Consider the following 22,518-nt stretch of genomic DNA (forward strand, 5'->3'; position numbering starts at 1 on the left):
CCCCCCCCCGCCCTGGGGACACTTCCTATAACCGCCCCCCCCGCCCTGGGGGCACTTCCTATAACCGCCCCCCCCCCCCTGGGGACACTTCCTATAACCGCCCCCCCCCCGCCCCGGGGACACTTCCTATAACCGCCCCCCCGCCCCGGGGACACTTCCTATAACCGCCCCCCCCCGCCCCGGGGACACTTCCTATAACCGCCCCCCCCCGCCCTGGGGACACTTCCTATAACCGCCCCCCCGCCCCGGGGACACTTCCTATAACCGCCCCCCCCGCCCTGGGGACACTTCCTATAACCGCCCCCCCCCGCCCTGGGGGCACTTCCTATAACCGCCCCCCCCGCCCCGGGGACACTTCCTATAACCGCCCCCCCCCGCCCCGGGGACACTTCCTATAACCCCCCCCCGCCCCGGGGACACTTCCTATAACCGCCCCCCCCCCGCCCTGGGGGCACTTCCTATAACCGCCCCCCCGCCCCGGGGACACTTCCTATAACCGCCCCCCCCGCCCCGGGGACACTTCCTATAACCGCCCCTGCAGCCCTAGGGACACTTCCTATAACTGCCCCCCCCCCCGCCCTGGGGACACTTCCTATAACTGCCCCCCCCCCGCCCTAGGGACACTTCCTATAACTGCCCCCCCCCGCCCTAGGGACACTTCCTATAACCGCCCCCCCCCGCCCTGGGGGCACTTCCTATAACCGCCCCCCCCCGCCCTGGGGGCACTTCCTATAACCGCCCCCCCCGCCCTGGGGGCACTTCCTATAACCGTCCCCCCCCGCCCTGGGGGCACTTCCTATAACCGCCCCCCCGCCCCGGGGACACTTCCTATAACCGCCCCCCCCGCCCCGGGGACACTTCCTATAACCGCCCCCCCCCCGCCCCGGGGACACTTCCTATAACCGCCCCCCCGCCCCGGGGACACTTCCTATAACCGCCCCCCCCGCCCCGGGGACACTTCCTATAACCGCCCCCCCCCGCCCCGGGGACACTTCCTATAACCGCCCCTGCAGCCCTAGGGACACTTCCTATAACTGCCCCCCCCCCCGCCCTAGGGACACTTCCTATAACCGCCCCCCCCGCCCTGGGGGCACTTCCTATAACCGCCCCCCCCGCCCTGGGGACACTTCCTATAACCGCCCCCCCCCGCCCTGGGGGCACTTCCTATAACCGCCCCCCCGCCCTGGGGACACTTCCTATAACCGCCCCTGCAGCCCTAGGGACACTTCCTATAACTGCCCCCCCCCGCCCTGGGGACACTTCCTATAACTGCCCCCCCCCCGCCCTAAGGACACTTCTATAACTGCCCCCCCCGCCCTGGGGGCACTTCCTATAACCGCCCCCCCCGCCCTGGGGACACTTCCTATAACTGCCCCCCCGCCCTAGGGACACTTCCTATAACTGTCCCCCCCCCCGCCCTAGGGACACTTCCTATAACTGCCCCCCCCCCGCCCTGGGGGCACTTCCTATAACCGCCCCCCCCGCCCTGGGGACACTTCCTATAACCGCCCCCCCCGCCCTGGGGACACTTCCTATAACCGCCCCCCCCCGCCCTGGGGACACTTCCTATAACCGCCCCCCCCCGCACTGGGGACACTTCCTATAACCGCCCCCCCCCCGCCCTGGGGACACTTCCTATAACCGCCCCCCCCGCCCTGGGGACACTTCCTATAACCGCCCCCCCCGCCCCGGGGACACTTCCTATAACCGCCCCTGCAGCCCTAGGGACACTTCCTATAACTGCCCCCCCCGCCCTGGGGACACTTCCTATAACCGCCCCCCCCGCCCTGGGGGCACTTCCTATAACCGCCCCCCCCGCCCCGGGGACACTTCCTATAACCGCCCCCCCCCCCGCCCTGAGGGCACTTCCTATAACCGCCCCCCCCCGCCCCGGGGACACTTCCTATAACCGCCCCCCCCCCGCCCCGGGGGCACTTCCTATAACCGCCCCCCCCCGCCCCGGGGGCACTTCCTATAACCGCCCCCCCCCGGCCCGGGGGCACTTCCTATAACCGCCCCCCCCCGCCCTGGGGGCACTTCCTATAACCGCCCCCCCCCGCCCTGGGGGCACTTCCTATAACCGCCCCCCCCGCCCTGGGGGCACTTCCTATAACCGCCCCCCCCCCAGCCGTGGGGGCACTTCCTATAACCGCCCCCCCCCCCCGCCCTGGGGACACTTCATATAACCGCCCCCCCCCGCCCTGGGGACACTTCCTATAACCGCCCCCCCCCAGCCCTGGGGACACTTCCTATAACCGCCCCCCCCGCCCTGGGGACACTTCCTATAACCGCCCCCCCCAGCCCTGGGGACACTTCATATAACCGCCCCCCCCGCCCTGGGGACACTTCCTATAACCGCCCCCCCCCGCCCTGGGGACACTTCCTATAACCGCCCCCCCCAGGCCTGGGGACACTTCCTATATCCGCCCCCCCCGCCCTGGGGGCACTTCCTATAACCGCCCCTCCCCGCCCTGGGGGCACTTCCTATAACCGCCCCCCCCGCCCTGGGGACACTTCCTATAACCGCCCCCCCGCCCTGGGGGCACTTCCTATAACCGCCCCCCCCGCCCTGGGGGCACTTCCTATAACCGCCCCTGCAGCCCTAGGGACACTTCCTATAACTGCCCCCCCCCCGCCCTGGGGACACTTCCTATAACCGCCCCCCCCGCCCTGGGGGCACTTCCTATAACCGCCCCCCCCCGCCCCGGGGACACTTCCTATAACCGCCCCCCCCCGCCCTGAGGGCACTTCCTATAACCGCCCCCCCCCGCCCCGGGGACACTTCCTATAACCGCCCCCCCCCCGCCCCGGGGGCACTTCCTATAACCGCCCCCCCCCGCCCCGGGGGCACTTCCTATAACCGCCCCCCCCCGCCCCGGGGGCACTTCCTATAACCGCCCCCCCCCGCCCTGGGGGCACTTCCTATAACCGCCCCCCCCCCCCCGCCCTGGGGGCACTTCCTATAACCGCCCCCCCGCCCTGGGGGCACTTCCTATAACCGCCCCCCCCCCCCAGCCGTGGGGGCACTTCCTATAACCGCCCCCCCCCGCCCTGGGGACACTTCATATAACCGCCCCCCCCCCCGCCCTGGGGACACTTCCTATAACCGCCCCCCCCCCCCAGCCCTGGGGACACTTCCTATAACCGCCCCCCCCGCCCTGGGGACACTTCCTATAACCGCCCCCCCCAGCCCTGGGGACACTTCATATAACCGCCCCCCCCCGCCCTGGGGACACTTCCTATAACCGCCCCCCCCCGCCCTGGGGACACTTCCTATAACCGCCCCCCCCAGGCCTGGGGACACTTCCTATATCCGCCCCCCCCGCCCTGGGGGCACTTCCTATAACCGCCCCTCCCCGCCCTGGGGGCACTTCCTATAACCGCCCCCCCCGCCCTGGGGACACTTCCTATAACCGCCCCCCCGCCCTGGGGGCACTTCCTATAACCGCCCCCCCCGCCCTGGGGGCACTTCCTATAACCGCCCCCCCCCAGCCCTGGGGACACTTCCTATAACCGCCCCCCCCGCCCTGGGGACACTTCCTATAACCGCCCCCCCCCAGCCCTGGGGACACTTCCTATAACCGCCCCCCCTCCGCCCTGGGGACACTTCCTATAACCGCCCCCCCCAGCCCTGGGGACACTTCATATAACCGCCCCCTCCCCCGCCCTGGGGACACTTCCTATAACCGCCCCCCCAGCCCTGGGGACACTTCCTATAACCGCCCCCCCCCGCCCTGGGGGCACTTCCTATAACCGCCCCCCCCAGCCCTGGGGGCACTTCCTATAACCGCCCCCCCCCGCCCTGGGGACACTTCCTATAACTGCCCCCTCCTCCCTGGGGACACTTCCTATAACCGCCCCCCCTCCCCTGGGGACACTTCCTATAACCGCCCCCCCCTCCCCTGGGGACACTTCCTATAACCGCCCCCCCCAGCCCTGGCTCCCCCCTGCCCCAGGCCTGCCCACCTCCCCGTTGCCAGCACAACAGGAGGCTCACAAACTAGAGCACCAGTGTTTGTTCTCGCTGTTACGCCACGTTTCACGGCGCGGGAAGGCTTCGGGTGCAGACCCGCCGGGATCTGCTGCTGGCAAGGGACGCGAACCAGAGACAGCCTCTTATTTTTTTTCCGAAGTTTATTTTAGTAAAATATACAGTGACCGACTATCGAGTAGTTACAGAGAACAGGAGCCGACTGTCTCCCCAAGTTGTGCTGTGAGTGTGGGCGGGAGAGACCGGGCACTGGCGTAAAGGCTACTGCTAGTGAGACATGCGGCCATTCCTTATATTGTACATATGTCAGGATGTATCAAGTGCAAACTCGCAGCCTCTGGAGAGGGTTTGGGGAGAGGCGAGGGAGGGAGGACCGGGATTCTTGGCAGTGGGAGACAGAAACAGACTGCTCTGGGCCTGGGGCAGAGAGAGAGAGAGAGAAATGGCCTTTGGGCTCTGAGAGGCTTGAGAGGAAGGTGAGGACTGAGTTTGGGTGGCTAAAACTCTGGATCCTGGGGCTCGTTCAGCTCTGGGAAGTGTCTGGAGGGCTTGGGCGGGTAAAGGTGGATCTGGTTTTATCTGACGGGAAGGCCTGTGAGAAAAAGGCAGAAGCTGCACGAGCTTAAGCATCAGTGACAACGTCTGCCAGGATCCGTCTCTTCCCCAGTACGTGTTTGGGAGATTCCCCCTGCAGACCCAGGGACTGTTGCTCAGGCTTGGTGCTCTTCTAAGCTTCCCCAATGAGATGGGAGCGTTCAATAACCAGCCCCATCCTAGATTACTACAGGAACTGAAAAGGGGGTCTCCCCAGGGCAGCACCTAGGGTATTTTGGTTGGCACAGAGACAGCTCTGTGGCTCTGCCATGGCCAACAGGAAATCCTGGTGAGACGCTGCATCCCGGCTCCTTAGCAAGTTCCTCCTTTGAGACTGTACGGACTCGGCCCTGGCTTGGATTTTGGGGCTGACTCCCTCTCGGTGGCAGAGCTGCCTCCCACCTCCCGCTGGTCCTGTGACTTGCCCAGCCCTACACGCGCTGATTTCCAGCTGGCTTTTCCAACTCTAGCTTCTTTCAAGGGCGGGTTGCCCAGTGGCCGGTCTCATCTCAGCTGCAGCAATGCCTAAAAATAGTCACGTGTTAAAAACAAAGGCAGCCCCTCAAACTAAGCCTTGTAAAAGTCCCCAGTGGATGGGTGAGATTTCACGCCCTGTTTGACTGAGGCCTTTTGACTGCAGCCTTGTGTGCTGGGCATATTCGTAAGTCCCTGCAGTGGCGTAGCGAGGCAAGAGCGGGGGGGGGGGGGGCAGATGCCCCAGGGCACCACGCTGGGGGGGTGCCAGTTTAGCTGCTGGGCCACCTGCTCCCTGCAGAAAAGCTGCTGAGGCAGGGCTGGGCGGCGGGAGTGGGCACTTCAAAGGCCTGCCCAGGAACCCTGGCTCCGAAGCCGCTGCCGCCCCCACTGCGCAGTTCGGCACTCAGACTGGACAGGACCGAGGGCGGGAGCCGGCGGAGCAGAGGCCGGATGGGGACTGTGTAAGTGCTGCTGCTCCCGGGACTGCTGCCCTGGGGCCCTGGCGGTGAAGGCAGGAAGAACTGGAGGTGACGGGGGCTGCAGCCCACGTCTCTGGTGGCAACCCAGGAGCGGAGCGAGGCGACCGGGCAGCCCGTGGAGACTTCACTGTGAAGACAACATGACTGGCAGGCGCAAATGTTGCCTTTGCCCCGGGCGCATAACGCCCTCGCTACGCCACTGAGTCGCTGCCCATCAGCTGCAGTGCCACACGAGGTGGCGAGGTCACGTCTGTGACTGCACCCACTTCTGTTGGTGGAGAGGACACGCCTGAGCCACACAGAGCTTGTCCTCTGATTCGGGCACCTCCCAAGCTTGTCCTCTCGTCAACAGAAGTGGGACGTCTGGCAGATAGTGCCCCCTCACATACTCAGGAACCCACACGGTTACCACAGCTCTGCCCATCCCACAGCAGAGCAGGGTCCCCGTGTAACCCTCACTCCAGCCAACAGAGACTGGAGCCAGGCTACGGAAATCTCAGCCTCAGAACACAGCAGTGAGGACCTGGCTCCACGTCCCACTGGGAAGGGCTGGGGGATTTGTGCTTGTATTTCTTCAGAAAACTCAAATCCTGTTTCTGAGGCAGAGTGCCCCACTTCCAGTCTCCTGAGCGAAGAGACCGTCCCCTGTCCCGCTGCAGGCGGAGGGACATCCATTCCCCATGCAACCGGGGAGGTGTGCTAGCTTTTGCCTTTGCTTCCCTTTTCTGAGCAAGCGCCCAAGGAAAGTCCCACCCACGGTACTCTACACACCACCCGCCTTTGAATGGACGCTCTTGTGCTTTTCGAACGGAAGTCCTGGAGATGATTCCCAACAGCCAGGGAGGGCTTCTCTTCAGATGCCCGCAAACCAACCTTGCCCCACAGAGAGACATTCAGGCTCCAGGGTCTCGGCGCAGGCGTGAAAACGGATGGAGATCAGTCGCAGTCACGTAGTGAATGGAGCTACGCCAAATCGCGCCAGCTGTGGACCTCACTGGGAATTGCCTCTTGGGCAAGTCACTGCCTGCTCCGTGCCTCAGTTTCCCTTCCCCACCCCTCACATAGATACTGCACCTCCCGTTCCTGATGAGATCCAGTAACTGCCCCATTTCCAGGTGCCCAGGTGGCAGTAATGAGAACTCCACCGCCCACATGCCAACAGCCTTTCCATCCATCCGCCACAGGAGACGTGCTGAGCTAATCCACAAGGCTGGTCTCTTTCCCACAGGTAGCATGTGATGCTGTGCAGCGTATCCTAGGGGAGCGCTATCCAATCGCTCTGCTAGGTCAGACAAAGCCACGAAGCCCCGTCTCTCTCTGTCTCCTCTTGCCCTTCAAGTGAGAATCCGGTCGGGAGCAAACACCATCACCTCCTCTTTCCTTCATTTTGATTGGTGGGGTTTGTTTTGTTGTGAAATATAAAAAGAGTCCGTTTTGCTTCTCAGTGTGTGTGCTTCACGAGAGAGACAGACAGGAGCGCCCGTCTGCGAGCAGGCCAGGAGGCAGCCATGCTGGGAGAGACGCGGTCGCGTTCTAGATCACATTCTCAAACAGCTGCATGGAGCTCATGATGTTCTCGTCCTGGACGGGGAGGGGAGAGACAAGCCAGAGCAGTGGTTCAGCAGCAGCACGGCAACTAGAGATGGGTGGTTCAGCGAACGGGAGACGGGAAATTTGGCTGCTAGGCTCAGCCCTGGCACTGACCTGCTGTGGCACCTTGGGCAAGTCACTGCCTGCTCCGTGCCTCAGTTTCCCTTCCCCACCCTTTGTGCTGAATAGATTGTAAACCTTTTGGGGGCAGGGACTAACCCATCTGGTCTGTGCCTACCAATGGGAAACTGCTTGGCTGGGGCCATTTGATCCCTATGGTAGTAATAACAGTATGTCTGACAGAGGGGTGGGTAGGCTGGCAGTTGGGCTAACTGGAGCTGGATGAACCTGGGGAAGACACGTCCTCTCTCTTGCTGATTTTCCCAGTAGGGCTAATAGGACTGACCTGCTTTGGATAGTGCTCGGAAGGTCTACAAATGACATTAGCTGGGTATCGTTTCTGAGCCAATGTGCCTCCTTTAGCCCGGTTCACGTGCCTGCCCCTGCATGTGCTCCATGGAGCCGGGGCTGGGATCCCGTCTCCCTGTGACTGCTCCAGCCCTTCTCCGTTCATGCGGTGCGTCCCGCCACACCACACGGCATCCCCCAGCCCAGGAGAGGCTCTGGCGTGTTCTCAGGTGGGATCTGGGGGAAGCTGCCATCAAAAGGGGCTGAAATTTGGGCCAGGTCCTGGCTGGAGGATGCACTAGGCCAGGGGTTCCCAACGTGGGGTACGCATACCCCCCGGGGGTACGAGAAGCTTGTCAAGAGGGTACGGGGAATATTTGGTAAATAACTAGATTATCCTAATTGAAATATTCCACAAGTAGTAGTGATAGTGAAAAAAGTTGTGGATTCGAGCATCTAGAATTTATTTCCTTTCATATTGACTAGGGGGTACGGGAAGGGGGTACGGGGACCGAAAAAGGTTGGGAACCCCTGCACTAGGGAAAGCCACAAGATGGACGCTAAGAAAGCAAGAGGGTAAGAGGGGCTGAATCGAGCCGAGGGGCCAGGGACGTGGTCAGGGTCGGGGGTGATGGAGAATCTGCAGCAGCTCCCCACTCACCTTTTGACAGGTCTCTAAAAACTCCTCGATCGTCACCACGCCATCCCGATTTCTGTCCATTTTCTGAAACAGAAAGCGACACGGGAATGGGCACGGAGATCCTGGCGCACCAGTGCCTCCGTGCAGTGCCGTGGTCCCCGCCCGCGCCCACGCTGCACCCAGCTGTACCCTCAGGTCGACCTGCCCGCAATCCTGGCAGGCCTGGATGCCCAGGAGTGGGCTCTCTGCCTCCATTCTGCCCTGCGACTGGCATCCCCCATGGGACGAGCCTGTCTTCCTGCCTGCCAGCCCAGGCCTACAGTCTGTAATGGAGCAGTCCCCTGGGACTAGAGTGTGTCTGTGGCTTGTAACCCAACCTCGGTGAATCCGCACCAAGAGTCCCGGACGGAGCCCCTGCCTCCACGGCTGCCAGGGTCTGCCGTGCACCATTTCCAGCCGAGACTGCAAGCCTGCCCCTGCCATCTGCCTCCTGCCTGTGGCCATGTGGGAATGTGCCTCAGCCGCAGCTGTGTCCGCATGTTCCACCCCTTTCCATCCGAGTGCAATGCCACTCACTGCGGAGATGGCAGGCTAAGCATCGGCGTTAACCAGGCTAAGCACAGAGCCAGGCCAGACCCCTTGCACCCAGGCTCTTGGAGGAAGGTTCCCGCCTGCCTTCCAGCTAGCGCAGACTCCACGGCTACGTCTACACTGGCACCTTTTCCGGAAATGCTTAAAACGGAACAGTTTTCCGTTATAAGTATTTCCGGAAAAAGCGCGTCTACATTGGCAGGATGCTTTTCCGGAAAAGCACTTTTTCCGGAAAAGCGTCCGTGGCCAATGCAGACGTGCTTTTCCGCAAAAAAGCCCCGATCGTCATTTTCGCAATCAGGGCTTTTTTGCGGAAAAGACTACTGTGCTATTTACACTGGCCCTTTTCCGGAACACTTTTTCCGGAAAAGGACTTTTTCCCGAACGGGAGCAACATAGTTTTTCTGGACAAACACTGACAATTTTACAGTAGATCGTCAGCGCTTTTCCGGAAAAGCAAGTGGCCAGTGTAGACAGCTGGCAAGTCATTCCGGAAAATCGGTTGCTTTTCCGGAATAAGTGGCCCAGTGTAGACACAGCCCACAGGTCTGTTGTTCCAATCCCATTGCCCTGGCTAGCACAGGAAGCTCCCGGCTCCTCCTGCCAGATGCCGGCGAGCTGCTTACCTGGAAGAACTTCTCCACGTGCTCTACTGGGGCATCGTCCCTGACGATCGGGTATGTGTAGCGGCCCATCATGTCGTAGATGGACTTCATGATCGCCAGCATCTCCTGGGAGAGAGAGCAGCACTTAGCACCGGGAGGCAGCCCAAACAGAGCCCTCTGCCTGTCTCGGCCAGGCGCAACGGAAAATCACGAGGGCGACACAATGGGTGGCGCTGATGTTTCCAGGTAGACCCTATGAGCCGGGGGACTTTATATCCCAGCCACAGTCTCACACTGCCCCATTGCCAGGTGGCAGTATGGCCTAGTGGACAGAGTCCTGGATTCAGAAGACCTGGGTTTAATTCCCACCTCTGCCACTGGCCTGCTGGGTGACCTTGGACAAGTCATGTTGCTGCTCTGTGCCTCAGTTTTCCCCATCTGTAAAATGGGGAGAACTTTGCTGCTCTCCTTTGCAAGGGCCTTTGAGATCTACTGAGGAGAAGTGCTCATGAACAGCGAGCTATTCTTCTGTGCCATGACTCTGGTGAGCTAAGCCGGGCCGGGCTGGGTTTGTGTTTGCACAGGAGACCTTCAGGGAGCACTGCGGGGCTGCAGGAAGCGATGAGGAGGATCGAGTAGGGGGTACGTGGGCTGAGGATCCCCTGGTGACGTTAGGGACACCGCAGGTGGGGTCTGCACACGGGAAGGGTGCAGCAGAGCTAGCTTCTGGCAGTGCATCGAGACCACAAAACCAAGGTCCTGACCACGTGTGGTTATTAGTAACCCTGGGACACTTCTTCCCAAAGCAGGTGCGCTCGCTGCTGGGCAGACGGGAAGCCAGCTCCTTCACTGAGCTAACCCCACCGGCGCCTGCCTGCCGGGAGCGCCGTGTCCTCCTGACACCTCTGCAGATGCAGCCAGACCTGTCTTTGCCTTCTGTGTCTACAGTCCTGAAGCAGGGGAGGCCACGCCTACAAGGGGGAACCGTCGTGTGGGGCCGTGTGGGGCCTCTGGCCTCAGGGACGTCCGGTGGCTTAGGCCAGGGCGGGCGTTGCCTTCCCCAACCGCCAGCCTGGCCCTGCCCACACTCCGCCCCCCGAGCGCCTGCCGTAGGAGTTCTGGGGGCGGAGTGTTGCTGCCCCAGCGCCTGCCCTCCTGGTGCTCCTGAGGGCTGGAACCAGGCGACTGCCTCCTCTCCCCTAGTGCTCCGGGAGCTGCGTTGCATGCATGCCCCCCTTCCCCCTCCTCGGCGTACTGCCCCTCTCCCCCCCATGCTCCAGGGAGGCTGGGGAGCACGGAGTGCACTGCTCCGCCTCGTCCCCTCCCTGGGGGCGGGGCCTCAGCAGAGGGGTCAGGGCTGTAGGTGGGTCTGGGGGCCTGCCTCCCCCATCCCCAGCTGTACCAAACGCCCAAGCCCATCCTCTATGGGAGCTGAGAGCTCGCCCACGGGGCAGAATTTTGGCAGCGATCGTCCGGGATTGCAAATGGGGCCCTGCTCATAGAATCCTAGAGCTGGAAGAGACCTCAGGAGCCATCAAGTCCAGCCCCCTGCTCTAGGCAGGACCAATCCCAACTAAATCAACCCGGCCAGGGCTTTGTCCAGCCAAGACTTAAACACCTCTAGGGATGGAGACTCCACTACTTCCCTAGGGAACCCAGCCCAGCGCTTCACCACCCGCCTAGGGAAATCGTTTTTCCTAATATCCAACCTGGACCTCTCCTACTGTAACTTGAGCCCATTGCTCCTCGTTCTGCATCTGTCACCACTGAGAACAGCCTCTCTCCAGCCTCTTTGGAACCTCCCTTCAGGAAGTTGCAGGCTGCTCTCAAATCCCCCCTCACTCTCCTCTTCTGCAGAGCGAGCTGCTATGCCACCCCGGGTGACAACCAGGGACCAAGCCTTCTGGAAGCTGGCTCAGCGCCGGGGTGAACCACAGTGGCCAGGCGCCGCGCCACACAAACCACGAGGGAGCGGAGCATCGGCAGGGCCAACGCCAGGGCAGGCAGCAGGCTGCAGACGCACCACGGCAGACCAGTGCTCCTCAGCCGTGTGGGGAGGCGGGGCCAGTGGGGCGGGGAGGAGGCGCCCCCCGGAGGCTCACAGCATGGGATGCTACAGAGTCCTGCCACGTCTCGGCCATCTTGTCACACTGGACCACGGCGTGGACCCAGCGAGGTCAGCGGGCGTTTAGCCGTCGTCTCCGCTGGGGCCAGGAGGAGACCTGCCCGAAGTGAGACCTGCCCAGGTTTAACGAGCAAACCGGGTACGTGGCCTGCACCCCCCAAGAAAGCCACGTTTGCCCGTCGTTTCTCCCAGCCTCAGCCGCACAGTTGTGGCTTGGCCTGGTGATTTAATTGTCCTTCTAGCCCTAGGCAGCTACCAAGGGCCACTCCCTGACCAACGGGGTGGGGGCAAAGTTAGGGTTTAATGGGCGCATTGTTGGACCAGAGTGCTCACACAAACCAGCTGGAACAAGGCACCCAACGACCAGCCCTTTGCAACCTCGGGTGCCTAAAAGGAGGCACCGGGAGGTGGCCTGATTCCTCCTCAGAGGCACCGAGAGGCCCCCGCTTCCATTGACGTCCCAGGCCAGCCCAGGACACAGCTCCAAGGCAGTGGCTCTACCGGACAGTCCGTTCTTTGCACCGTCTGTCTGGTAGAACAATTCAGAAAATGCTGGACACGTGCCCTATGCAACGTCGGTATTTTGTGAATTCCCGGCTGGGCGCCGGAGGAAGCCTGGCAGGGGCGGGGGAGCGACGGGGAGGCGGAGCACGATTGGCTTTGGGAGCCCTGCGGTCACGTGCAAAAGCTGGGGCGGGGCGGGGCGGGGGCCGGGGCTCCCAGCCGTCCCCTGCCCAGATTCTGCACCCGACCAGAGTCTCCCGGTGCCAATCGCGGCCCCGCTCCCGGCTGGGAGCCTCTGGTTTCGTGCAGAAGCTGGGAGGGGGGAGCGGCTCCCAGCCCCGCCCCCGCCCCCGCCCCCGCCCGGCTTCTGCTGGCAAGTAAAGGGAGCGCCTGCAAAGGGCACGGCCTGTTGGACGCCGGCTGTGGCCAGTGGCTGCACCCCCCCCCGGCCAGGTCTACTCCTGCCCCCCTTCCTCTGCTCCCCCTATCCTCCCATCCGACCCCACGACCCCCGATCCCCCTTTCCCCCCAGCTCTGCTTCCCGCCAGCCAGCCCCGCAGCTCCCGGAAACCCCCCACCCGCCAGTTCTGCATCCCACCCCCCTTCCTCCAGGCCCCCCCATCCTCCCCTCCAGCCCCACAACCCCCGATCCCCCCCAGCTCTGCTTCCTGCCCCCCCTTCCTGCTGTCCAGTCCCGCGGCTCCCAGACACCCCCGCCAGCTCTGCATCCCAGCCCCTTCCTCCAGGCCCCCCAACCTCCCCTCCAGCCCCACAGCCCCCGATCCCCCCCATCTCTGCTTCCCGCCCCCGCTTCCTGCCGTCCAGTCCCGCGGCTCCCAGACACCCCCGCCAGCTCTGCCTCCCGCCCCCCTCCCAGCCGGACAAGCGTGTCCGGTTTTTTAGCGGGGTCTACCTGGCTTAGGCCCCGCGTTCTGAAAATGTCGGCCTAAGCCAGGAGTGGAGTCCTGCACTGTTAGATAGTCCCTGGAGACCTGAACCTGCCCCCTCATTCGCGGGCGGTGGGGGGGGGGTCCCTTCAAACCAGTTGTGTCCCTAGAACCTTCTATATGACTCTGAATCCAATCCACACCCCCAGGGATCCTGCCTCAGGGCTTCCATTACCCCTCACCCAAGCTCTGAGCTACTTCCCGCTCCCCCGGGGTCCAGCGGTGAGGCACCATCACACAGCAGGCCTGTCCATCGCCTGCCTGCCCGTCTCCAAGCATTCACGCTTGGGGGGTCTCTGACTTTCCACTCCCCTGGGCTCCAGCCTCTAGCACAGAAAAACACCCCTGCTCTCACCGCTTTTGGGGCTCCCCTCCCTGACTGTGCCCCTCCATCGACATGGGCCCCACGGCTGTGGGCTGCCGGCTTTCATGTAGTCCCCCTCTGGAGGCCCCTGTCTCTGCTCCGGCCCATTCGGATCCCCCACAGATGCCCATGTCTGCTTCCAAACCTCACGCATGCCCAGTCCCCTCAGCCTCGCTGCAGGTACCTCCTTGGTGATGTAGCCGTCCTTGTTAATATCATAGAGGTTAAAAGCCCAGTTTAACTTTTCGTGCACGGTCCCACGCAGCAAGACAGAGAGGCCGACGACGAAATCCTGGAATAGAGAAGGAAGCAGAGACTCAGCAGGACAGGTAAACAACCCAGCTGATGGGCAACTGCTAGCAAGCAGCAGGCAGACCCCAACGCCTCCTTCCACACACGCCCCGGGGAAAAGAACCACCCTGCAGCAGGGCCTGGGAATTGCTTTTTTAAAGGGGCAGCTTTTGACCCTTCAGAGGGTGAAACAGAAACGTTATCCACCATGAAACTCTGGTCGCCTGTCTATCGATCCTGTTTCTCTTCTCTGCCGGGTCTATTTTTAGTTGACTCGCTGCCCACCTAAGCCCCAGTGCCCCTTGCTGACAATAACCATACAAAAAACCCTCTCTAGTTCTCTGCTGCTCACCGCGCCTGACACTGAGCGCAAAAAAGCAAACGGAAATCATTAACTGCCCCTTCCCAGCGCAGAAATGAAATCACAGGCATTTTGGTGGCTGGCTGAGCGAGGTGTGTTACATCCAGGAACTAAACAGAAGAATGATTTTATACACACGCACCCTCGTAGGAGAGGGAGCTTGCGTTATAGACAGCGTCTTTATTTCAAAACAATCCCATAGCTCCTTGCAAGTTTTACTAACTGGACCATATATACACGTTGACCCTCTCCAGTCCAGTCCGGAGCCGCAGCGCGAGGTTCCTAAGCCCCTTGGGGGGACCTGGCTCTTTGAAAGCGAGAGCTGGGCCGTTACCTCGAAGGAGATGGCCCCGTTCCGGTCCACATCGAAGGCGTTGAACAAGAAGTGGGCGTACATGCTGGCGTCTGGGGGAGGAGAAACGACAGGCCCAGTGAACGCGCTGGCACTTTTCTCCCCTCCCCCACCAGGCCTGACCCTACTAATCCGAGCCCCTCGCGCTCCAGAAACACATCGGCCCTCACCCCGCGAGGCTGGGCCGGCCTGGTCGCCCCAAGGCCCTGAGTCTGAGGCAGAGCAGGGACTCAAAGCCAGGTCACCCCATGCCTGGGCTAGGGCCCTAACCATTGTACCCTCCTGCCGCTTTGCTGCTGCGGGGAGCCCCCGGGGGAGAAGGAGTCTCACAGCACCGGGAGGGGGCCCGAGGTGCTTGCGTCCCCCCATCCCAGCGCGGGCTGAGGCAGGTTACTAGGATCCCACTGACAAAGCCAGCGTTGGGAAACCGCTTGTCAAGCTACAGCCTCTCCCGGCATCCTCCAGGGGAACCGCACCTGGCCCAGCGGGCCCGCCGGGGGCTTCCAGCCGCTGTAAACACCCAGGCGTTTCCCCACCGGGCTGCCTGGTCCCCTGCTCAGCCAGGCCAGGGGCCTGCTCGTGCGGCAGATATTGCCCGGCACAGGGGCCTGGCCTCAGCTGAGGAACTAGGGGATCGTCGCAGCGGAGTCTCCTCAGACAGGGAGTCAGCAGCTTGGGATCAAGGCTCTGGGCGGGGAGAGTCTCTCTGCCTCGCTGGATCATTTAGCCCTTCCCGGCACTGGGTAGGGCTCGGGGCGGGGAGCCAAACTCACCTCCCTGAGGGAAGAACTGAGCATAGATCAGCTTGAAGGTGTCCTCGTCCACCAGGCCACTGGGGCATTCCTATGGAGGGAAGTCATGGCCAGGAGGTGAGCCCCCAGCTGTTCTGAGCGCCAGCCTCCCCACAGAGCAGACAATGCTCCTGGTGGGCCCTGTCCCTTGGCTCTGCCTTGCAATACATCCCGGACAACCTGTGGGACTCCTTGCCAGAGGATGTAACCTGTGGGACTCCTTGCCAGAGGATGCTGTAACCTGTGGGACTCCTTGCCAGAGGATGTAACCTGTGGGACTCCTTGCCAGAGGATGCTGTAACCTGTGGAACTCCTTGCCAGAGGATGTAATCTATGGGACTCCTTGCCAGAGGATGCTGTAACCTGTGGCAGTCCTTGCCAGAGGATTCTGTAATCTATGGGACTCCTTGCCAGAGGACATTGTAACCTGTGGGACTCCTTGCCAGAGGATGCTGTAACCTGTGGCAGTCCTTGCCAGAGGATTCTGTAATCTATGGGACTCCTTGCCAGAGGACATTGTAACCTGCGGGACTCCTTGCCAGAGGATGCTGTAACCTGTGGCAGTCCTTGCCAGAGGATTCTGTAATCTATGGGACTCCTTGCCAGAGGACGTTGTAACCTGCGGGACTCCTTGCCAGAGGATGCTGTAACCTGTGGCAGTCCTTGCCAGAGGATTCTGTAATCTATGGGACTCCTTGCCAGAGGACGTTGTAACCTGCGGGACTCCTTGCCAGAGGACGTTGTAACCTGTGGGACTCCTTGCCAGAGGATGCTGTAACCTGTGGCAGTCCTTGCCAGAGGATTCTGTAATCTATGGGACTCCTTGCCAGAGGACGTTGTAACCTGTGGGACTCCTTGCCAGAGGATGTTGTGAAGACTTTAACAGGGTTCAAAAAAGAGCGAGATACATTCATAGAGGACAAGTCCATCAATGGGTTTTAGCCAGGCTGGGCAGGGAGGGTGTCCCTGGCCTCTGTTTGCTGGAAGCTGGGAATAGGCGACGGGGGAGAGATCCCTGGATGATTCCCTGTTCTGTTCGCTCCCTCTGGGGCCCCTGGCATTGGCCGCTGTCGGCAGACAGGACAACGGGCTGGATGGGCCTTGGGGCTGACCCACTATGGCCGTTCCTATGTTCTTCCCAAGGTCCGTCCTCTTAGGGCATCTCTCACAGCCTGGCCTCTGCTCTTACGCTCCCTCCTCGAACCCGGACCCCGGTACACCTTGGAGTTCATGGCCCCCTCTCTCCCCACTGCGACGCCTCTCCCTGCGGTACGCCCGCTGGCCCCATGGGGACAGGCGGCTCAGTGCGTTGCTTCGCGCACGGCTGGAAGGCGCTCGGGAACGACCGTGCTGAGGAGAAACCGAATCCCCAGCTGAGCGCACGCACGCGCTGTGGCTCGGGTCTGTAATACGCTTCCCCCCCATCCATTCTGCCCCCACCTGCATCCCCAGGGTGTCTCCACCACAGGCAGGTGTAAAGAGCAGACGGCCCCACCCTAGCGTCCATCCAGCAGACGGAGCCAGCAGAGGCCACGAGGCCCAGCTCCCGGGGAGCGTTCCTCTGGGGGCAGGCCTCCCTAGACACTCACGTTCTTGAAGCCCCGGTACAGCGACTGCAGCTCCTTCTTGGTGAACTTGGTCAGTGCTTGCAGCTGGTCCAGCCCTTCCGGCTGGTGCCGGACGGATGAAAGTTCAAGGTCGCTGTCGCTGCTGTCTGGAATGACACAGGACAAACCCGGTGAGCGAGCAGCAATTCCCAGTGCCTGACCCCTGCACAGAGCGGAAGGTGCACGCTATCTGCCCTTCATTCCGCCTAACTGAGGGAGCAATTCAATACCCATTTGTTTGGTGATAGCTGAAGCTATGGGAGCCACTGCCCAAGGCACTGCACTGAAAGGCTTGAGCAAGAACTAATTTGGAGAGAATAAAAGGGGTATCCCTGGGGACTCATTGCACACCAGCGGCTGGGGCATTGGTTTGGTTGCAGCTCTGTGTGCTTACGCCTGGAAGGACCCACACAGCAGGGAGAAAGCCAGCAAGAAAGGCGCTGGCCCCGTAGAAAATGGAGAGCGAGTTTCTTCTGGGCAGGGTGCTGGCTGGTAAGGCAGGCTTGGAAACCGGGAGCAAGCAAACTGCCGGCTGCTACTTGCAGCTACTGCGCTCGGGGATACAGGACTTCACGTTCACGGCTTGTAAATAAACAAGTCTGCACCAAAGAAATTCCTGACTCCACCACCCATTTCTCTTCCTAATGGGAACAGCCCACTGAGGCTGCAAATACCAACTCGGGGCCACGTTACAAGTGATTTCAGGCCAAAGGACACCACCCCACAGACCCGCTGTGCACAGGAGTTGTAGACCCGCCCATCCGGAAAAGCACCCCAAAGAAAAGCACCCAGCCCAGAAAGGATTCAACACCCCGACAAGTCTTCCTGCAGGCTCTTCCTTCAGGGCACCGTTATGAATTCAAACAGAATCACTGCAGATGCAGCTTGGTCCAAACCCCATAAGCCCGGCTCCCCAGCCTTCTGAGGTGCTGGAGAAACCCCTCCTTTAGCCACAGGCTGCGTCTACGCTGGGGGTGATGCCGGTCCAGTTCCGGCACTGTAGTGTGGAGCCTGGAGAGAGAGCGGGCAGCAGCCCCAACCCGAGAGTGCTCGCAATGTGGCCCTGAGAACAATCCCAGAGGAAGAGCTTTTGGGGCACAGTGTTGGCTGGAAAGGCAGGCTGGGGACTGCACCCTCAGAGCTGCCTGCTGTGATGTGACTGGTGCCGCGTTCGGAGACCCAGGCGTGAGCCCGTTGCTTGTAAATCAGCGAGACCTCGTCCCAGAAGGTATCAGACTTCGTCAGTTTCCCTGGAGCACCCTGCAGGGCCCTGAGATCGGACAAGGCGCTTGGGTGCCACGGGGATCAAGCCACAGCTGTGACGTGATCCCCTGCAGCAAATCCCCCTAAAGGCTCTGCAGGACTCGCACGCCCCAGTGCCCAGCACAACCATTAGTTCAGTCCTTCCCACGCAACTTGCCCCAGCTCTGTGTCCCAGGGAGAACCATGAGACTTCTAGCCAGGATGGATCAGAACCCAGGATCAGGCCCCATCGGGCTGCGGCCTCTCTTCTACTGGCTGGCGGAGTCTGTTCTTGCTGCTGCGGGGGTGCAGTGTTGGGGGAACTCCGACACGTCGTCACACGTTCAAGGATCTGGGACGGAGCTCCTTTATGGAACCAGGGGGCTGAAAGCAGCAGCCTCCTCCCAAAACCCACGCACATGGGAGGCTGCTCAAGAACTTGGGAGAGATTGGCGAAGGAGCCTGGATCGGATTGTTGTGAGCAGAGGGGTGTGCAGGCGAGAGAGGGAAGGAGAAAAAGACTCCAGAGGGATACAGAGAACCGAGGGCACAGCCTGGAGAATGCTGTTCTAAAACGGGAGCATTTGGGCAGAGGGCTGGCTGGAAGAGGCTTGGAACTGTGAGCAAGGAACCTATCTCCACTTGGATTCCTGCTGAGCTCCAGGACACAGAACTTGGGACTTTCCTTGTAAATAACTGAGTTTGAAAGAGGGTGGGAAGGAGTTGCCAGCCTTTCCAAAAACGCAAATTTGGAGGCCTGTTGTGCCCAGAAAATAGCACTGCTCTTGGTGACTTATAGAAGGGTTACAGCATCTTTGGAAACCAGAATGCACAGGGAGTTTCTGGAAATATAGAAGAGTATATCCCGGAAAAACTCTGCCGCGTCCAAGGAACGCATCTGCTCTTCTGAAATTTTTTTCAGAAGAGCGGACGCGTTTTTTTAGCATCCCTGTAAACCTTGTTTTATGAGGAAGAAGGGATGTTCCGAAAAAGAGGGTTGTTTTTATTTGGGACGTTTGGCTCAGTGTAGACAGGCCAAATGTCAGGAAAGCCTCTTCGGAAAAAAAAAGTGGGAAAAGATATGCAAATTGCGATTCGCATTTTGCGTATCTTTTCCCAAAAAAACCGTGCAGTGTAACGTAGCTGAAGAGTGATATTTCACCATTTCTGGGGAAGAATCGGGGGGAAGGGGGCTGCTTGCAGCCAAGAGACCCCAAAACCAGAGATTAATTAGCCAAATTGCCACATATTTGCTCAAGATAAAAAACCTCCCCCCGCCGCAGCAACTCCTTAAAGTCCTAGGCAGAAGCGACCGGGTCGAAAGCCATGAAGGCGGCTGTAGGGGTTAGCATGCAGACATCTTCTCGTCTGCTGCCAAATGAGCTGGACTTTTAGAAGTCTGCAAGGGCACTTTGCTACCTCTCGAGCTGAATTGGCTGGGCTGGACGGCGTTGCAAAGGCTGCAGGAATTTGGATGCAGCTCTGTCGAGCCCAGCAAAGTGTGCTAATGAACACAGCTGGCACCTGGACCAGACTATAACTGACGTTTTGACAGAGAACAAGAGCTTCCCCCAGCACTAGTGGCTTTTCCACAATCATTTTATTTTTAAAAGTAAGGAAATTCCAGGCAAATCACCTTGTTGAGATGAAGTTACTATACACTCCTGTGGTTCTCTTCAGGGGGAAAACAAGACTTAGAATTGCTGCACTCGCGGATGTTTGAGCTGAGATCACGTTGACTTGCAGAGTCCTGGTCCCATACATGTAACTGACATTGTATCTACCCCCATTCTATGCCGCTACACAACCGGCTCCTGGTGTCATTTTCAACCAGAACCCTCCCCTTCTTCAGCCACCAACACGCTGAAAATGAGAAATAAAGACGCCGGCTCTCTCATTTCCTATACACATTCCAGAACAATATGATTTTCTGTTCATTCCTCTGTCCCCCCGCACACACCCGTCTGTCCATTCATCCGTCCACCCCACACACACCCATCTATCCATTCATCTGTCCCCCCACACACACCCATCTATCCATTCATCTGTCCCCCCGCACACACCCGTCTGTCCAGTCATCATCCACCCCGCACACACCTATCTATCCATTCATCCATCCCCCCCGCACACACCCATCTGTCCATTCATCCATCCACCCCGCACACACCTATCCATTCATGCATGCACCCGGCACACACCCATCTATCCATTCATCTGTCCATCCTGCACACACCTATCCATTCATGCATGCACCCGGCACACACCCATCTATCCATTCATCTGTCCACCCCGCACACACCTATTCATTCATGCATGCACCTGGCACACACCCATCTATCCATTCATTTGTCCATCCTGCACACACCTATCCATTCATGCATGCACTTCGCACATACCCATCTATCCATTCATCTGTCTCCCCGCACACACCCGTCTATTCATCCTTAGACACATCTAGCCATCCATCCATCTCTCCCTCCATCCCCAAACACGCCCCCATCTCTCTCCCTGCATCCCCATACACATCCACCCACCACAGCCACCGATTTTATCTTGCCACTCATCCCCATATTGTCTGAGCACCTGCCACGTCAAAGCAGTAGCTACAGCGAAGTCCCTGGTGGATCACAGAGTCTCTGGCTCATCTCCTTTGGGGGGCGGCATAAAGTCTGTGCTTGGGGCCGGGATTTCGGTTTTGATTTATTATTCTAAGGGCTGAGGATTCTGCTCCATCCGAGACATGCCCATGCCCCCCGGCTGAGAGCAGGGGCAGAGCGAGCAGCTGACTGGAGGACTGTGGTGCTGCCAGGGCTGTCGCTGGGCATGACCTCAATGAGGGTCTCACCCGAAGCCCACGGAGGTCAAAGGAAACGCTCCCATTGACCTCAGGGGCTGTTGGCTCAGGCGCTAAGTGGCTGATTCGTTCCCCATTCAGAGGGGCCGTCTCTGAGCTGAGTGAGGCAGCCAGACCACCCGCCGCAGCCACTCGGTTTGCAGGGGCCTTCCTCTGGGAGTCCCGGCAGCCTTTCACCCCATAGCCCCCTTCGGAGGGAGAGGGATCCTGCCTCCATAGCCCCCTTCAGAGGGGGAGGGTCCTGCCTCCATAGCCCCCTTCAGAGGGGGAGGGATCCTGCCTCCATAGCCCCCTTCAGAGGGGGAGGGATCCTGCCTCCATAGCCCCCTTCAGAGGGGAAGGGATCCTGCCTCCGTAGCCCCCTTCAGAGGGGGAGGGATCCTGCCTCCGTAGCCCCCTTCAGAGGGGGAGGGTCCTGCCTCCATAGCCCCCTTCAGAGGGGGAGGGATCCTGCCTCCATAGCCCCCTTCAGAGGGGGAGGGATCCTGCCTCCATAGCCCCCTTCAGAGGGGAAGGGATCCTGCCTCCGTAGCCCCCTTCAGAGGGGGAGGGATCCTGCCTCCGTAGCCCCCTTCAGAGGGGGAGGGATCCTGCCTCCGTAGCCCCCTTCAGAGGGGGAGGGATCCTGCCTCCATAGCCCCCTTCAGAGGGGAAGGGATCCTGCCTCCATAGCCCCCTTCAGAGGGGGAGGGATCCTGCCTCCATAGCCCCCTTCAAAGGGGGAGGGATCCTGCCTCCATAGCCCCCTTCAGAGGGGGAGGGATCCTGCCTCCATAGCCCCCTTCAGAGGGGGAGGGTCCTGCCTCCATAGCCCCCTTCAGAGGGGGAGGGTCCTGCCTCCATAGCCCCCTTCAGAGGGGGAGGGTCCTGCCCAGGCATCCAGCACAGCAGTGCCCGGGGCCGCCCTGGGAGCAAGGCGTCTGGCTCGTCACAAATGAAGGGAGGTTGGGACCGCCCCTCCTTCGCCACCTCCAGCACCAGAGCCTCACCGGTGTCGGCATCAAAGCTCTGTGCTGGGCCGAAGCCTCTTGAAGGCACTTGTGAGCTGATTAGGCCTCGGCCGGAGTCTTGTGTCCAGTTCTGGGCCCCACATTTCCCGGAAGATGTGGGGAAATTGGAGAGGGGCCAGAGAAGAGCAACAAGAATGATGAAAGGTCGAGAGAACAGGAGCTAGGAGGGAAGGCTGAAAGACTTGGGCTTGTTTCGTTTGGAAAGGAGAAGACTGAGAAGGGACGTGGTAGCAGCTTTCAAGTATCTAAAAGGGTGTTACAAAGAGGAGGGAGAAAAATTGTTCTCCTTGGCCTCTGAGGATAGAACAAGCAGCAAGGGGCTTAAACTGCAGCAAGGGAGGTTTGGGTTGGACATTAGGAAAAACTTCCTGCCTGTCAGGGTGGTTAAACACTGGAATAAATTGCCCAGGGAGGTTGTGGAATCTCCATCTCTGGAGATATTTAAGAGCAGGTTGGACAGACGCCTGTCAGGGATGGTAGATGGTGCTGGGTCGGGCCGTGAGGGCAGGGGACTGGACCTGATGACCTCGCGAGGTCCCTTCCAGCTCTAGTGTGCTATGACTCTGAAACTCACAATGATTTTTTTGACTTTTTGACCCTCTGAAAATGTAAAAAAAAAAGGTTTCCAGTGGGACCCTAAGAAATGCTTCCCGAATAGCCAGCGACCCAAAGGATCTGTTAATCCTGCCTCTCCA

At 60.4% G+C, this 22,518-nt stretch overlaps 1 protein-coding gene across 5 annotated transcripts in view; it reads right to left on the reverse strand.

The window, feature by feature from the left end:
* Nucleotides 1–4,116: 4,116 nt before the first annotated feature.
* The window catches only part of KCNIP3 (potassium voltage-gated channel interacting protein 3), a 96,636-nt gene continuing 78,234 nt past the window's right edge, over nucleotides 4,117–22,518 (reverse strand). For 4 of the 5 annotated variants that reach the window (XM_089773789.1, XM_075910719.2, XM_006129115.5 and 1 more), the window contains 7 exons: nucleotides 16,700–16,824; nucleotides 15,093–15,162; nucleotides 14,302–14,372; nucleotides 13,500–13,607; nucleotides 9,397–9,501; nucleotides 8,201–8,263; nucleotides 4,117–7,122 (listed from right to left, as the gene is read on the reverse strand). In XM_089773789.1, coding sequence (XP_089629915.1) covers nucleotides 7,075–7,122; nucleotides 8,201–8,263; nucleotides 9,397–9,501; nucleotides 13,500–13,607; nucleotides 14,302–14,372; nucleotides 15,093–15,162; nucleotides 16,700–16,824 — 590 coding nt within the window. In that variant the 3' untranslated portion in view covers nucleotides 4,117–7,074. The remainder of the gene's footprint in view (nucleotides 7,123–8,200; nucleotides 8,264–9,396; nucleotides 9,502–13,499; nucleotides 13,608–14,301; nucleotides 14,373–15,092; nucleotides 15,163–16,699; nucleotides 16,825–22,518) is intronic. The other variant, XM_075910718.2, reaches the window with a different exon arrangement.

This window comes from Pelodiscus sinensis, chromosome 28 (assembly GCF_052426305.1).
Source record: "Pelodiscus sinensis isolate ZL-2025 chromosome 28, ASM5242630v1, whole genome shotgun sequence".
Classification (NCBI taxonomy): Eukaryota; Metazoa; Chordata; order Testudines; family Trionychidae; genus Pelodiscus; species Pelodiscus sinensis.